The sequence below is a fragment of the Barbus barbus genome, assembly GCF_936440315.1.
Source record: "Barbus barbus genome assembly, chromosome: 38".
Taxonomy (NCBI): Eukaryota; Metazoa; Chordata; class Actinopteri; order Cypriniformes; family Cyprinidae; genus Barbus; species Barbus barbus.
This window is the reverse complement of record NC_136716.1, coordinates 27,845,792-27,861,316: the sequence shown is the minus strand read 5'-3', so window position 1 is coordinate 27,861,316 and position 15,525 is coordinate 27,845,792. Positions and strand designations below refer to the sequence as shown.

Sequence of the window (15,525 nt, the reverse complement as noted above, 5' to 3'; positions counted from 1 at the left end):
CACTCATTTCCAGGTTGTGCTGCCGCTGGTGGACCAGTACTTCAAAAACCATCGGCTCTACTTCCTGTCCACCGCCGTTCGACCAATCAGCAGCGGCGGCCACGCCTCCAATAAAGAGAAGGAGATGGTGACCAGGTGATGTGTGTCTCATGTCTGCTGCAACTTAAAGAAAGATTCTGCGTTCAGAACGACTAAAGACATGCAGCATCAGCCTGCAAAAAATATAAAAGTCGTTTAATTTGCTGCTCAGTTTGTAAAAACAAAATACAGGAATGCAAGAACTGAGCTGTATTTTATGCAGAATACTTTAGATTCTCTCGTGCAGGTTCCCTTCTGTTTCTAAACACACTTGTGCTGTGATTTATTCTCCTTTGGTTTGAAATCCGCTGTTGTCTTGATGTTTTCTCTCTCCTGTGACTCTCAGCTTGTTCTGTAAACTGGCCGTGCTGGTGCGGCACCGGATCTCACTGTTTGGTAAGGTGCTGTCTATCATGTTTGAAGCGTGTTTGCGGTGGTTTGTGAGTCCGGAGGTGTTATTGAGACATCAGTTTCTTGAAGCTGTTTATCTGAGCTCAAACCATCTTAGATTAGATCAAATAAGCTTAAAATCTGCTGGAGCTGAAGGCAGCGATCTGTTTGATCATTTGTGACCCTGGAGCACAAAACCAGTCACGAGGGTCAATTTTGCAAAATTTATACATAAATAATTAATCTTTCCATTGATGTATGGTTTGTTATGATCGGACAATATTTGTCTGAGATACAACTATTTTAAAATCTGGAATCTGAGGGAGCAAAAAAATCTAAATATTGAGAAAATCTCCTTTAAAGTTGTTCAAATGAAGTTCTTAGCAATGCATATTACTAATCAAAAATGAAGTTTTGATATATTTACGGTAGGAAATTTACTAAATATCTTCATGGAACATGATCTTAATATCCTAATGATTTTTGTCATAAAAGAGAAATGTATAATTTTGATCCATACAATGTATTGTTGGCTATTGCTCCAAATATACCTGTATTACTGATGACTGCTTCTGTGCTGCAGGTTAGTGTGATAAGACGCTTCTCATGCGTGTGGATTTAAGGTGTTTGCAAACTCTGGGTTGAAGTCAGATGCTGTTAGTGAGACTAGAGAGTGTGAAAACCACTGAAGCCTGATTGGATAGTCCGTGTGTCTGAGATCAGTAATGCGTGTCGTCGTGTTTCTCAGGGAATGATGCCACGTCGATCGTGAACTGCCTGCACATCCTGGGACAGACGCTGGACGCCAGGTTAGTCAGACACACCCCTAGGTCATGGTATGGTAGATTAACAGTTACTAGATTATATGTAGATTACATAAATATATGAAGGACACACATGTTGATTGAGATATATTTGATGAAACTGATCTCAGTTGATCTCTCTGGCAGTGTATGTGGCTCAAAAACGATATATTTAGTTTTTTTGCATTTTGCTTCCAGGACCGTGATGAAAACCGGCCAGGACTCTGTCAAAGCAGCTCTGAGGGCGTTTTTCGACAATGCAGCAGAAGATCTGGAGAAGACGATGGAGAACCTGCGACAGGGTCAGTTCACACACGCGCGCACGCAGCCCAAAGGAGTCACACAGATCATAAACTTCACAACCATTGGTCTGCTGCCCGTCCTCTCATCGCTGTTTGAACACATCGGACAGAACCTGTTCGGAGAGGATCTCATACGTGAGTCGCCTTCCTAAATATATCTGCATCGTATCAGACACTTCCTCTCTAGATATTAATATCAGCCGTTATAAAGCTCATATCACTGTGAACAGCAGCGTGTCTCAGATCTCATGTTCTCTGTGTCGTTGCAGTGGATGATGTCCAGGTGTCCTGCTATCAGATTCTGAACAGTTTGTACTCACTTGGAACCAGTAAAAGTATTTATGTTGAGAGGTAATAAACTGTCTAATTGATTTGCGTTTATTCATTTAGCAGACTTTTATCCAAAGCAATTTAAAAGTGAGGAATACAGCTGAGTGATTCATCTTAAGAAAAGTGATTCAACTTAAACAAAGCAATTCATCTTAAGCAAAAAGATTAATCCTAAACAAAACAATTCATCTTAAATTAAGTCATCCTAAATGAGGTGATGCATTTTAAACAAATTGATTCATCCTGAACAAAGCGATTTATTCTTATTAAAGCAAATCATCCTTAGCAAAGTGATTCACAGATTTATTCAGACTTTAGTTGTTTAATACATGTGCTGAGGAGCATGTGTGTGTGCGTGTGTGTGTGCGTGCGTGTGTGCGTGCGTGTGTGTGTGCGTGTGTGTGTGTGTGTGTGCATGTGTGTGTGTGTGCGTGCGTGTGTGTGTGTGTGTGTGCATGTGTGTGTGTGCGTGCGTGTGTGTGTGTGTGTGTGTGTGTGTGCATGTGTGTGTGCATGTGTGTGTGTGCGTGCGTGCGTGTGTGTGTGCGTGTGTGCATGTGTGTGTGCATGTGTGTGTGTGCGTGCGTGCGTGTGTGTGTGCGTGTGTGCATGTGTGTGTGTGTGTGTGTGTGAGCGACTGTAGTTGACCGTTGTGTGTTGTGTTCAGGCAGCGTCCGGCTCTCGGTGAGTGTCTGGCTGCGTTTTCTGGTGCGTTTCCTGTGGCCTTCCTGGAGCCCAGTCTGAACAGACACAACACTTTCTCCATATACAACTGCAAAAGCTCCCGAGAGCGAGCAGGTATGTCACACACACCTGAAAAAATCACTCCGTTACTTTTATCTGTATTTCAGCTACAAAGCAGCTCAGCTTAAAACAATACTGTCATCATTCAGATCAGTTCAGGGGGTTGGTTGAAGTCATTTTGCTTGAAATTTGAAAATGATTTCTTATGTTTGTGATGAAATTAAATATGTGAAGTTACATGTGAAAGAGTGTTATATTTACATATATTTTTGTTGTGGTTAGTGTTAATTTTGGCACCCATTTTTAATTTATTCCTACTCAAATGTACATTTTTATTATTATTATTAGTTTTAGTCGACAAAATTAAATTAAATTCAATTCAAGTTTATTTGTATAGTGCTTTTCACGATACAAATCGTTGCAAAGCAGCTTTACAGGAAATTAAGCTTCTACAATATATTTAGTAGTAGCTTGTCTGAGCATTTTAGTCAGGTTTGAGTCAATGAAATCTTCGTCACATTTTCATCATGCTGTATAATGGTTAAATTGATAATAATTATTTTTACTAAAATTATAATTATTGTTGTCATTTGAGAAATTTACTTTTGCTTTTCAGGCATTGCACTTTCACCAGTAAGCACAAATCAATAGAACGTCGACACATGCGGTACACAAGGTTTATTTTACCTCATCCAGTGTACTGCTTTATTATAGGCTAATTATTATAGAAATTAATATCAAATACTTGCACTCTCTCTGTCTACATTATGAAAACTGGTAAAACAAACCAAAAATATTACCTATAACAGTGAAATTCCTAATAGTAATTCCAAATTGCAATAGCCTATGTTTCTCTATTAAAACAACAGCGATTGAGTAAGTGCATTTATTTATTATTAAACCACAGTCGCAAACAATACAGTCCAGATCTCATGACAGAACAGATCGCTAAACTCCAGCATGTTTGTTGTTGTTTTCAGATCATGGTTGCCAGATTGCAAAAAATAAGCAAAACACCGGGCAGAAAATGTATCCTTGTAACAGTTAAGCTCTGGGATTTGAACTCTTGATATCTGGCAACCGCACTCATGAAAGCTTGCGTAGTAGAGGCGAGTAGAGCAGTCTGCAATAATATTTTGTCTCCTTTTTTTTGACAAAAATAAAAAGATTTTTGGAATTACTATTAGGAATTTCACTGTTATAGGTAATATTTTTTGTTTGTTTTACCAGTTTTCATAATGTAGACAGAGAGAGTGCATAAGTATTTGATATTAATTTCTATAATAATTAACCTATAATAAAGCAGTACACTGGATGATACATTTTAGTCTCATCATTTATCGTCAACGAAATTGCATGTTGATATAGTCATAGTCATTGTTTATTGACCTCATTATTTCTAAAATATTATATAGTTTTATAGGAGGAGGTTTTATATATTTGACAAATTCATTTATCAGAAGTTTGTAGGTACAGACATCTGTTGTGAGTGTTCTTGGCAGTTTCTCTGAGGATTTTTTAAATATTGTTCATATCGATATCGGAATTATATCGTATTGACCAAAATTAAGAAATATATCTTGATAAACATTTCAGCCCTTTATAAAGTCCAGCCCTAGTTTCCGTTTATCAAAATCTAATTGGGAATTTGACATTTGGCTTAGAGTGGGAAGCCTGTGTAATGTTCATTAACGAAATGAACACTAGTTGTGGTTTACTGTTATAGTTGTTTATGTGATTGGTGTTGATAATGCAGACGTGTTTGTGTGCAGCACTGGGTCTCCCGGCTCAGGTGGAGGAGGTGTGTGCTCTGGTGCCGTCTCTGGAGCGAGCGCTGGAGGAGGTCATGGAGCTGGCCGAGTCGGGCATGCGTTACACACAGATGCCTCACGTGATGGAGGTGCTGCTGCCCATGCTGTGCAGCTACATGTCTCACTGGTGGGAGCACGGACCCGAGAGCAACCCAGAGCACGCCGAGCGCTGCTGCACCTCGCTGACCTCCGAACACATGAACACGCTGCTGGGGAACATCCTCAAGATCATCTACAACAACCTGGGCATCGACGAGGGGGCCTGGATGAAGAGACTCGCAGGTACACCAGCAAACCTTTACCTGAACTACATCCGCTGATTCATTATGACGAGATGCTGGAATAAACAATTTGAGTTTTCAAGTGTCGCACTGTATATGTGACCCGTGCTGGCAGAGTGAGTGTGAGTGTGCTCGGGCTAATTTTGAGCTACATGCAAAAAAAGTGAAAAATGTCCATTTTAGTCGAATTTGAGATTTTCACAAAAATGAGTTCATTAAACCCTCGTCTAGTGATCCCAGTGATCCAAATAGTAATTAAACATCTCAAATTATCTTTATTTGTACCTTTTCTCCGCTCGCTTCTCGTTTGTGTTATCTTGTTATCTTGTGTTACTTGTGTTATCTTTGATTAATATTTAAATTTGTTTGATGATCTGAAACATTAAAGTGTGACAAACATGCACACAAAAAAAATTTAAATCAGGAAGGGGGCCAACACTTTTTCACACCACTGTATGTAGCTAATAAACTTATAGCAACATTTGGTAGATTTGTATGTTGTTCCAGGGTTAGCATCACTGAGGTCTTCTGTGGGGTTGGCATCATCTCTTCTCAGGTGTTCGGTCATCTCAGATCTTCATAAGGGCTAAATGTGTCTTTATACATGATATTTTGTGAAGATCCCTCATAGTATTTGACGGTTCTTGGCAGGTTTGTGAATCTATTGAATGGTATCTCTCTGCGTCTCAGTGTTTTCTCAGCCCATCATCGGTAAAGCCAAGTCTCAGCTGCTGAAGACTCACTTCCTGCCGCTGATGGAGAAGCTGAAGAAGAAGGCGGCGACAGTGCTGCAGGATGAGGAGCACATGAAGGCAGAGGGCCGAGGAGAAATGTCTGAATCTGAGCTCCTCATTCTGGACGAGTTCACCATCCTGGTGCGAGACCTGTACGCCTTCTACCCGCTGCTCATACGCTTCGTCGACTACAACAGGTACGAGAGACCAGTCAGTGCTAAGGATGGAGCGGTATCAACATCTCACCATACGGTACTATTGCGATGTGAAGTCCACGATACGATATTTATTGCGATATTTAAAAAGGGAGAAAAAAAAGACGATTTACATTTACATTTAGTCATTTGGCAGACGCTTTTATCCAAAGCGACTTACAATTGGGGAATACAAAAAGTGATTAATCTTGAAGAGGCAATCAGACAGAGGAAGTGCTCGTAACACCAAGTCTCAGTCATTGTTCAAATAAGTACAAGCTAGTAAGGGAAGGAGAGAGAGATAGAGGGAAAGAGTGAGTTTTTTTGTTCGTTTTTTAGTTTAGGATGAAGTCAATTACTGCCGAAAGAGATGAGTTTTCAGTTGTTGCTTGAAGGTTGCCAGGGATCCGGCGTTCCGGATAGGGGTGGGAAGATTATTCCACCAGCCAGGAATGGTGAATGTTCTGGAGAGTGATTTTGAGCCTCTCTGTGATGGTACCACAAGGCGTCGCTCACTAGCAGATCTCAGACTTCTGGAGGGGATGTAGGTTCGTAATAGTGAGTGGAAGTAGGAGGGTGTTGAGCCTGTGGTAGATCTGTACGCAAGCATCAGTGTCTTGAACTTGATGCGAGCTGCCACTGGTAGCCAGTGCAAGGAGATGAAGAGAGGTGTAACATGCGCTCTTTTGGGCTCGTTGAAGATCAGTCGTGCCGCTGCATTCTGAATCATTTGTAGAGGTTTGATTGTGTTTGATGGTAGACCAGCCAGAAGAGCATTGCAGCAGTCCAGTCTAGAAACAACAAGGGCCTGGACAAGAAGTTGTGCAGCATACTTTGTCAGAAAGGGCCTGATCTTTCTGATGTTGTGTAGTGCAAACCTGCAGGATCGAGCAGTCTTTGCAGTGTGCTCTTTGAAGGTCAGCTGGTCATCAAAGATTACACCAAGATTTCTGACCGAAGTTGATGGTGTAATCATTGATGAGCCGAACTGAATCGTGAAGTCATGCCGTAGAGTCGGAGTGGCAGGGAAGACAAGAAGCTCCGTCTTTGCCAGGTTGAGCTGTAAGTGATGTTCTTTCATCCATGCCGAGATGTCCTCCAGGCAGCCTGAGATCCGTGCAGCTAACGTTGGGTCATCTTGTTGAAAAGAGAGATAGAGCTGTGTGTCATCAGCGTAGCAGTGACAGGAGAAGCCATGTGCATGTATGATGGGACCCAGTGATGTAGTGTATGTGGAGAAGAGGAGGGGTCCAAGAACCGATCCCTGAGAAACTCCAGTGACCAGTTGATGTGGTTTGGATACCTCCCCTCCCCAGGCCACCCTGAAGGATCTACCGGTGAGATAGGATTCAAACCAGTGAAGTGGAATCCCAGTGATGCCCAGTGATGAGAGTGTTGACAGGAGAATCTGATGATTGACAGTGTCAAAAGCAGCAGAAAGATCCAGCAGAATGAGGACTGATAATTTGGACTCTGCCTTTGCCATTCGCAGGGCTTCAGTGACTGAGAGTAGCGCAGTCTCTGTTGAATGGCCACTCCTGAAACCTGACTGTTTAGCATCCAGTTTGTTGTACTGTGAAAGAAACTGCGAGAGCTGGTTGAAGACAACTCGTTCGAGTGTTTTCCCTATGAATGGAAGGAGAGAGACAGGTCTGTAGTTTTCTAAAAGAGAAGTGTTTAATGTAGGTTTTTTGATCAGTGGGGTTACCTGAGCCTGCTTGAATGCTGTGGGGAAGATGCCTGTGAGGAGAGATGTGTTGATAATGTGTGTGAGTGCCGGTAAGAGTGTGGGAGAGATTGTTTGGAGAAGGTGTGAGGGGATCGGGTCGAGAGAACATGTTGTAGGATGGCTGGAGAGGAGAAGTTTGGATACTTCTGCCTCGGTGAGGGGACAGAAGGAGAAGATGGGAGCTGGAGCGGTGGATGTGGTTGATCGGAGGTCCTGCGGAGTTGAGAACTGGTTACTGATTGTTCTAGTTTTGTCTGTGAAAAAAGAGGCAAAGTCGTCAGCGGTTATCAAAGTGGTGGGAGGTGGAGGAGGGGGACAGAGGAGAGAATCAAATGTTCTGAAGAGATTACGCATGTCTGGAGCGCTGGTGATCTTGTTGTGGAAATGTGAGGATTTGGCAGTGTGGACTTCAGTAGAGAAAGATGAAAGCAAAGACTGATACCTACTCAGGTCCGACGGGTCGTCTGATTTGTGCCATTTTCTCTCTGCCGCTCTGAGTTTGGTCCGATTCTCACGAAGAACATCGGATAACCAGGGGTCAGAAGGGGCAGCCCGTGCTGGCCTAGAGGAGAGAGGACAGATGTCGTCTAGACAAGAGGTTAAGGTAGAGCATAAAGTGTCAGTGGCTGCATTTACATCCAGAGAAGAGAAATGGGTAGGCGAGGGAAGAGAGGAGGATACTACAGAGGAAAGAAGGGAGGGGGAAAGGGAGCGTAGGTTGTGTCTGAAAGTAACCAGCAAGGGAGATGGTGGCACCTGGGTAGCAAAATGTAAAGGAAATGTAATGAAGAAATGGTCAGAGATATGTAGTGGTTGTACCAGAATGTATCTGTAGTACAATTGCGTGTGTAAATTAAGTCGAGTTGGTTGCCTGATTTATGCGTGCTAGTAGTGGTGAGGCGTTTGAGATCAAATGAAGCTAGGAGTGACTGGAAGTCTGTAGCATAAGGCCTGTCTAGGTGAATGTTGAAATCGCCGAAGACTTAAGAGTGGAGTGCCATCCTCCATGAAAGAGGACAGCAGTCTGTCCAGCTCATCTAGGAAGGTTGGTAGAATTTGGCCCGGCGGACGATAGATTACCACAATCTGGAGTCGTATAGGAGCTGTTACAGTAACGGCACTCGTTGGTCTTCACATGAGGAGGCTGAACGCTTGCGTCAGCGCTCTGACATCAAATAAATACAGTCTAAGAAACTAGAGTGAAAACAGCTGCGGCCGGCTTCTCTGAAGAATGGCTCTGTTCTGTGAACAGAGCCATTCTGAGACGCAGAAAACACTGGATCACAAGCTGATCGTCTGAACGAAGTGCCGCTTCGCTTTGAAACATGCAGCGAAAACTTGATGAAGAGATTAAGCATATTGTGCTTTCGGTTTTAGTTCGTTTGACAGATACTGTGTGCTAAAGCATAATGGCCCAAAACAAATATATTTAAAAAACTACAGTTTTTTTGCCCTGGAAGACCTGTCGTTTCATATCGTCATGTGACCACGATAATATTGAGTCAGTTTTGCTATCGCGATACTGAAAATATCGTAACATCCCTAGTCAAAGCTGTTTGTCTTTCAGAGCGAAGTGGCTGAAGGAACCAAACACTGAGGCGGAGGAGTTATTCCGTATGGTGGCTGAAGTCTTTATATTCTGGGCCAAATCACACGTGAGCCAAACACGCATACAGCAGCCCATCTTTTCTCTTCACTAGCATCACTTTTCATCTTGATGTCTCTCATTGTGTCTGAATCAGCTAGTGTTTGGTGATTTTTAGTGGATGTATGCAGTCAGTTCTGCTCAAATTCAAACAGAATCACACAAACTCTCAACATCATTCACTCACTAACCACAAACACACAATAATCTTCAAAACTACATCTGTTGATTCTGCATTTCACAAATATAAACACCTGTCTGTCAAATTTTCTGATTGTAAAGTGTGTTTGTGCATCTTTATTCACAATAAAAGACACTTGATTTGATATTTTTGTATCTAATGAATGACATTCAGACATTTTGAATGTGTAATGTAAGTGATCAGATATATCATCCTATTTTAAAGCAGATCAATATCTGTATATGAGTGAAGTTACTCACTCTGGCTCTGTCACTCTGTCAGATTGAGGTGTTCAGAGATATATTTTATATTTGTTCCCTAACAGAACTTTAAAAGAGAAGAACAAAACTTTGTGGTTCAGAATGAAATCAACAACATGTCCTTCCTCATAACTGATACAAAATCCAAGATGTCCAAGGTACGACACACACACACACACACACACTTTGAACTCGCACACTTTCCGTTTTCATACTGAGCAAACATCTGACGTTATATGACCTTGTTAGATACTAATTAATGACACAGCTGATCTTATATCAACTGCTGTACATTGTGATATTATATCACAATCATAAGGGTCAATTTTTCAAAATTGTGATTTATATACGTCATCTGAAAGCTGAAACGTTTACATAAATAATCTCTCCATTGATGTATGGTTTGTTATGATAGGACAATATTTGGCTGAGATACAACTATTAGAAAATCTGGAATCTTGAGGGAGCAAAAAAATCTAAATATTGAGAAAATCTCCTTTAAAGTTGTTCAAATGAAGTTCTTAGCAATGCATATTACTAATCAAAAATGAAGTTTTGATATATTTACGGTAGGAAATTTACTAAATATCTTCATGGAACATGATCTTAATATCCTAATGATTTTTGTCATAAAAGAGAAATTTATAATTTTGATCCATACAATGTATTGTTGTCTATTGCTACAAATATACCTGTGTTACTCATGACTGCTTTTGTGCTGCAGGGTCACAAATGGTATTTTGATTTGTATCATATTACTGAATGCTTATGGTGTATTCATGGAAATGTAAGGAAGATTAAAGGATATTTTGCCAATATGATGGTTCCATGTGCAAAAAGGGAGCCGTGTCGGATCAGGAGAGGAAGAAGATGAAGAAGCGCGGTGACCGATATTCCCTCCAGACGTCGCTGATCGTTGCCGCTCTCAAGCGCTTGCTTCCTGTGGGACTGAACATCTGCGCGCCGGGAGACCAGGAGCTCATCGGACTCGCCAAGAGCCGCTTCACGCAGGTACCGCATCAACACACGCTTCTGCTTTAGTCATGTCACTGAGAGCCGTTAGTGATGAAGCTGAACTTGTTCTGCAGAAAGACACTGAGGACGAGGTGCGAGAGACCATACGGAACAACCTCCACCTGCAGGGAAAGGTGAGCTCGTCATCTTCATCTGCTCTTCATCACAAATCTCCCATCATGTTTGCATTTCTGATCACTGCAGAGACACACAACAGCAACAGTGATCAGAAACAACTGAAGGGTCAATGATGTGATGCTCATTTTGTGTCCAGATCTGTCAATTAAAAAAAAACATTGATTGCATTTCCAAATTATTTTATTGGTAATTAAGCACCTTTTCCAAAAAGTGCATTACAAAAACAAAAAGTATAATTTCTAAGGAATTTATTTCAATGCATATTATTTAAATATTTACACATTATTAAATTTAATAATTACTTTATAAAAAAGCATATACTAAAAAAAACAATATAAAATATTCAATACTAAAAAATGGCATTAATTGCACTGCCATATTTTATTGGCAATTAAGGCAATTATTTTTTTAAGTGATCTGAAAAAAATTATAATGATATTATTATATAAATGATATATATAATGTATAATTGACTTTATTATGGTCCTCTTTCTAGAGCTGCTTTACAGCAGAATTGGATTTTGTTTGCATCATTGAAACATTAATTTCCTGTTTAACACTGTAAAACTGCTTTGGCACAATCTGTATTGTATAAATAAAGGTGACTTGACTTTACTGGAATGTTTATGATTGAAAAAAATTGCATTGTCAAATTTTTGGCAATTATGCACATATAATAAAAATCTGAAATGAATGCATTTACATTTATTCATTTATCTGACGCTTTTATCCAAAGCGACTTACAATTGCTATATATGTCAGAGGTCGCACGCCTCTGGAGCAACTAGGGGTTAAGTGTCTTGCTCAGGGACACATTGGTGTCTCACAGTGGATTCAAACCCGGGTCTCTCACACCAAAGGCATGTGTCTTATCCACTGCGCCATCACCACCCCAATTGCAATTGCTAATAAATTATCTGTTTAAATACATATTATTGAAATTATATTAGTGCTGTCAAACGATTAATCGCATCCAAAAGAAAAGTTTTTGTTTACATAATATATGTGTGTGTACTGTGTTTATTTATTATGTATATAAAAATACACACACATATAGTATATATTTTGAAAATATTTACATGTATATATTTATATTCATATAATTTATATTATATATAAATATATTTAATATACAAACATAACCAGAATTAACACAAATTCACAACACGATTTGTCCTATTGCAGTCCTGTACATGTCATTGACCCTTGAGCTGTTGCATGTGTGTGTAACTTCATCTCCGTCTCATCCCTCATGTGTCCGTCTGCATGTCTGCATGCGTCAGTACCGTGCGTTACACTTCAGAAAGCTGGTCAAGAGACTCATCATCATCTTAAAGTGGATGAAGAGTCGTCAGACTAAAGCCGCGGGTCCAGAAATCCCGTCTCTCAAACGTGCGCTGATGCACAAACGCTCCGCCACCCTGGACCTCACCCAGCGTCCCGCTCGGACAAACCTGTCCCTCCTTAAGAAGGCCTCGTCTGTGGACTTCTCCTCTAAACATGTGAAAGCTCATCTCAAGCAGATCGAGCCGCACATCAGCAGCAGAAACACGTTTGCATGCAATAAACTGGTAAGAGTGAGAGAAGCCGTAGATCAGATCTACATGATCATCAGTGAAGATTCGTTCACACTGAACAGCACAAAGCAGCTCAAAGATGCTAATTGATGCTAAATAAGCATTGGTTGTTTGAGGAGACATCAGTTTAAGCCAAAGTTTGACTTGAGTTTAGCTTCATGCAGTTAAGCAGCAGCTAGTTGATACGGCGGGTGAGTATGAACAGTAGGGATGTAACGATGCACATCGGTTGAGATGTTAACTCTTTCCCCGCCAGCGTTTCTGAAAAAAAGTTGCCAGTGACTGTCAGCGTGATTTTCACTAAAATATCATCATGGCCTCCAGAATATTTTGTTGTATGAATATCTGAACATGCAATGCATCAAAATAAAGATCAGACCCTACTTTCAAACAAAAAAATCTGCTTTATTCTAGCTTTTTTTATCAACACTTGAATGTAGGTAGATTTCATAAAAAAGCAACATTTTGAGCAAAATCTGAGAAAATCACATTTTTATCAAATACTACATCTGGATCATATTCAGTAATATTATCAAAGCAGAGCTGCAGTAGATGGCTTCCATCAGTATCCCAAAGCTTCACAGGCCTTTAACACTTTCTGGATTGACTTTTCTCTCTGTAACATTAGGCAGTTTTCATTTATATGCTGTTAGTGTTGATGATCGCATTATTTTTCATATGCATATGCTACATATGAGCTCGCTGGTTTCTGCGTCTTCCTGGTCTGTGATTTTGATCGACACTTTCTAGACTCATTCAGGAGATGCTTAATAGCGCTCCCTAGCGTATAACAGTGAGAACACAGAAACCCGGGAAATTCCATGTTTGGTAGGGAAAGAGTTAAATGAATGGGTGTGAGTTTATATGAATGTATCTCTGAGGGGAACTTAGAAAATTTTGAAAAAAAAAATATTTTCTTTTCATTTTTCCTCTGTATAATGTATTTGTTGTGTTCATAACCGCAGTGCTGCTTTGTTTACAGCGGTAACCAAGGAAACAGCACAGCGATTATGAACCTGCAGCGTCTGCATGAGCTGCTGTCAGCTGATTCAATCTGAAACCTTACATTTGTGATTAAAGCACGCATGCTCCACTGCTAATGCTGTGCATGTTATTCAGTGTCCTGCACTGCAGCTTCATCAGTGTGTGTGTGTGTGTGTGTGTGCAGCTGGAGGATCCTGCGATCCGCTGGCAGATGGCGCTGTATAAAGACATGCCCAACCGCAGCGAGGACACATCTGACCCCGAGAAGACCGTCGACAGAGTTCTGAACATCGCACATGTGCTCTTCCACCTCGATCAGGTCAGTGTTATTCTATTAAAGCACTGTGACTTTAACATCTCCACACAGCTGATTCAGCTTTAAACGGCTCATATTGTACAGTATTCTAGACTTTCATATGCAAATGAGCTCTCATATGATTGGCTGACCTCTGCCTACAGGTGTCATCATCAGGCCAGTTTCTGAACACTGAAAAGATGTTGATCTGTAAATGTAGGCGGGGCATATGTTAATGACCTCATGCACTGAAAAAAGATTACGTTAAAACAGTTTTATATTACAAAGTAACACATTGAATTAAACATGACATTTTGAAGTAGAAAGACAATCGTTTTTATTTACAACAATAAAACAAAATCATTTCTTACAGAGTGGTCCTGCTATTTGAAGATTACTGCATGTCAAAATATCACTGACTGATTCAAACTCTTCAAAAGATCAGGAAAAACTTGGAATCGCTCATTTGCCTCTCAGATCAAGTTGAATTTATTTATATAGCACTTTTCACAAAGTTTCAAAGCAGCTTTACAGAAAATCATGATGTTAATCTTATTATCTTCATGCCTTATAGTTGCATTTAGCAGATTAGTGCTGGACGATAATAGAGTTTTTCAGCGATATGAGCAATCGAGCAGTTGAGATTTGCTGTATAGTGTATGTCACAGACGATGTGTTTGTTCTAGCAGGTGGAGCATCCTCAGCGCAGTAAGAAGGCCGTGTGGCACAAGCTGCTGTCCAAACAGAGGAAGAGAGCCGTAGTGGCCTGTTTCAGGATGGCGCCGCTTTACAACCTGCCCAGGTGAGGATCTCCTGTCTCCTGTATCTCTGATGATCTCAATGATTCCTGATTCTGATTCTCTGATTCTCAGGCACAGAGCCGTGAACCTGTTCCTCCAGGGTTATGAGAAGTCCTGGATCGAGGCAGAAGAGCATTATTTTGAGGATAAGCTGATTGAGGATTTGGCCGTATGTATTTTTCATCTCTTGTATCGATTGCACACAACATCCATTCAGAACCTGTGTTTCCCATAGGACGTCATTTCATATGCACTTCCAGATGATATCACTGCATAATTGAACAAAAAAACTGTTGTTATTGAACAAAAGATGGTTAATAATGAGGAGACACCTTGAAGCAGAATCTAAATTCTGAATCCTTGGGTTCTTCGATGTTCGGTCTGCATGAAATGCGTGTTTTGATGGAACAGTCTGTATGTTTACATGCACTGATTTTTGCAGAATGAATCCAGTCCAAATTGAGGTTCTAAAAGTAGTTCATATGTTTAAAGTCTTGATTGAGAAAGTAGTCAGATTCAAAAGATTACATGGCTAAAATGTTCTGTTAAAGAGATTATTTAAGATCTTCATCCCTTTCAATCGAAATTTCATTCAGAAGCCTTTTCAGAGTCATTGATCTAATAACAAAGTCAATTTCTGCTACAGAAGGTGCTATATACTATTAAAAATCATCCATGCAATCTTTTCATTGCACAAAAGCTTCTTTATAGTGGAAAAAGTTTTTTTTTCTTAAGAACTGATCAAAACCAAAAAATAACTCCTCAAACCCAGGGGAACCAGAAATGGTTCTTCTTTTGGAAGCTTTATTTTCAAGAGCTGGATGAACATCATAAGTCTACAGTGATGATTCCTGTATTCGTGGTGGTCGTTTGGACTGAATTTGGTCTGGTTTTCTCTGAGGTGCTCGTGGTGTTGGAGTGTATTTGGCTTATCTGAGAGTCGTGTTTGGGGCTGTTTGGTGTTTTAGAAACCAGGTGGAGAGGAGCCATCTGAGGATGATGAGATGACCAAACACATCGACCCATTACACCAGCTCATTCAACTGTTCAGCAGAACCGCGCTGACAGAGAAATGGTGGGTCTCCTTCAACCTTCAGTTAATATTATCAGTCCAAATCACAGTGATTTTGTTCATTGAGACCCTAAACTACTGTTGTTTGTTGGTTTGTTGTAGTAAACTCGAGGAGGACAATCTCTACATGGCTTACGCTGATATCATGGCCAAGGTGAGACTT

The 15,525-nt window shown here is 40.5% G+C and overlaps 1 protein-coding gene across 1 annotated transcript in view; it reads left to right on the top strand.

The window, feature by feature from the left end:
• Positions 1 to 15,525, top strand: part of LOC306857586 (ryanodine receptor 2-like) — a 161,165-nt gene that overhangs the window by 105,029 nt on the left and 40,611 nt on the right. The window contains exons 60-76 of the mRNA XM_079397593.1: positions 14 to 135; positions 425 to 474; positions 1,217 to 1,277; positions 1,470 to 1,708; positions 1,843 to 1,924; positions 2,571 to 2,701; positions 4,420 to 4,740; positions 5,430 to 5,670; positions 8,964 to 9,051; positions 9,548 to 9,640; positions 10,323 to 10,493; positions 10,571 to 10,630; positions 13,380 to 13,514; positions 14,180 to 14,292; positions 14,363 to 14,459; positions 15,259 to 15,365; positions 15,465 to 15,516. Coding sequence (XP_079253719.1) covers positions 14 to 135; positions 425 to 474; positions 1,217 to 1,277; positions 1,470 to 1,708; positions 1,843 to 1,924; positions 2,571 to 2,701; positions 4,420 to 4,740; positions 5,430 to 5,670; positions 8,964 to 9,051; positions 9,548 to 9,640; positions 10,323 to 10,493; positions 10,571 to 10,630; positions 13,380 to 13,514; positions 14,180 to 14,292; positions 14,363 to 14,459; positions 15,259 to 15,365; positions 15,465 to 15,516 — 2,163 coding nt within the window. The remainder of the gene's footprint in view (positions 1 to 13; positions 136 to 424; positions 475 to 1,216; positions 1,278 to 1,469; positions 1,709 to 1,842; positions 1,925 to 2,570; positions 2,702 to 4,419; positions 4,741 to 5,429; positions 5,671 to 8,963; positions 9,052 to 9,547; positions 9,641 to 10,322; positions 10,494 to 10,570; positions 10,631 to 13,379; positions 13,515 to 14,179; positions 14,293 to 14,362; positions 14,460 to 15,258; positions 15,366 to 15,464; positions 15,517 to 15,525) is intronic.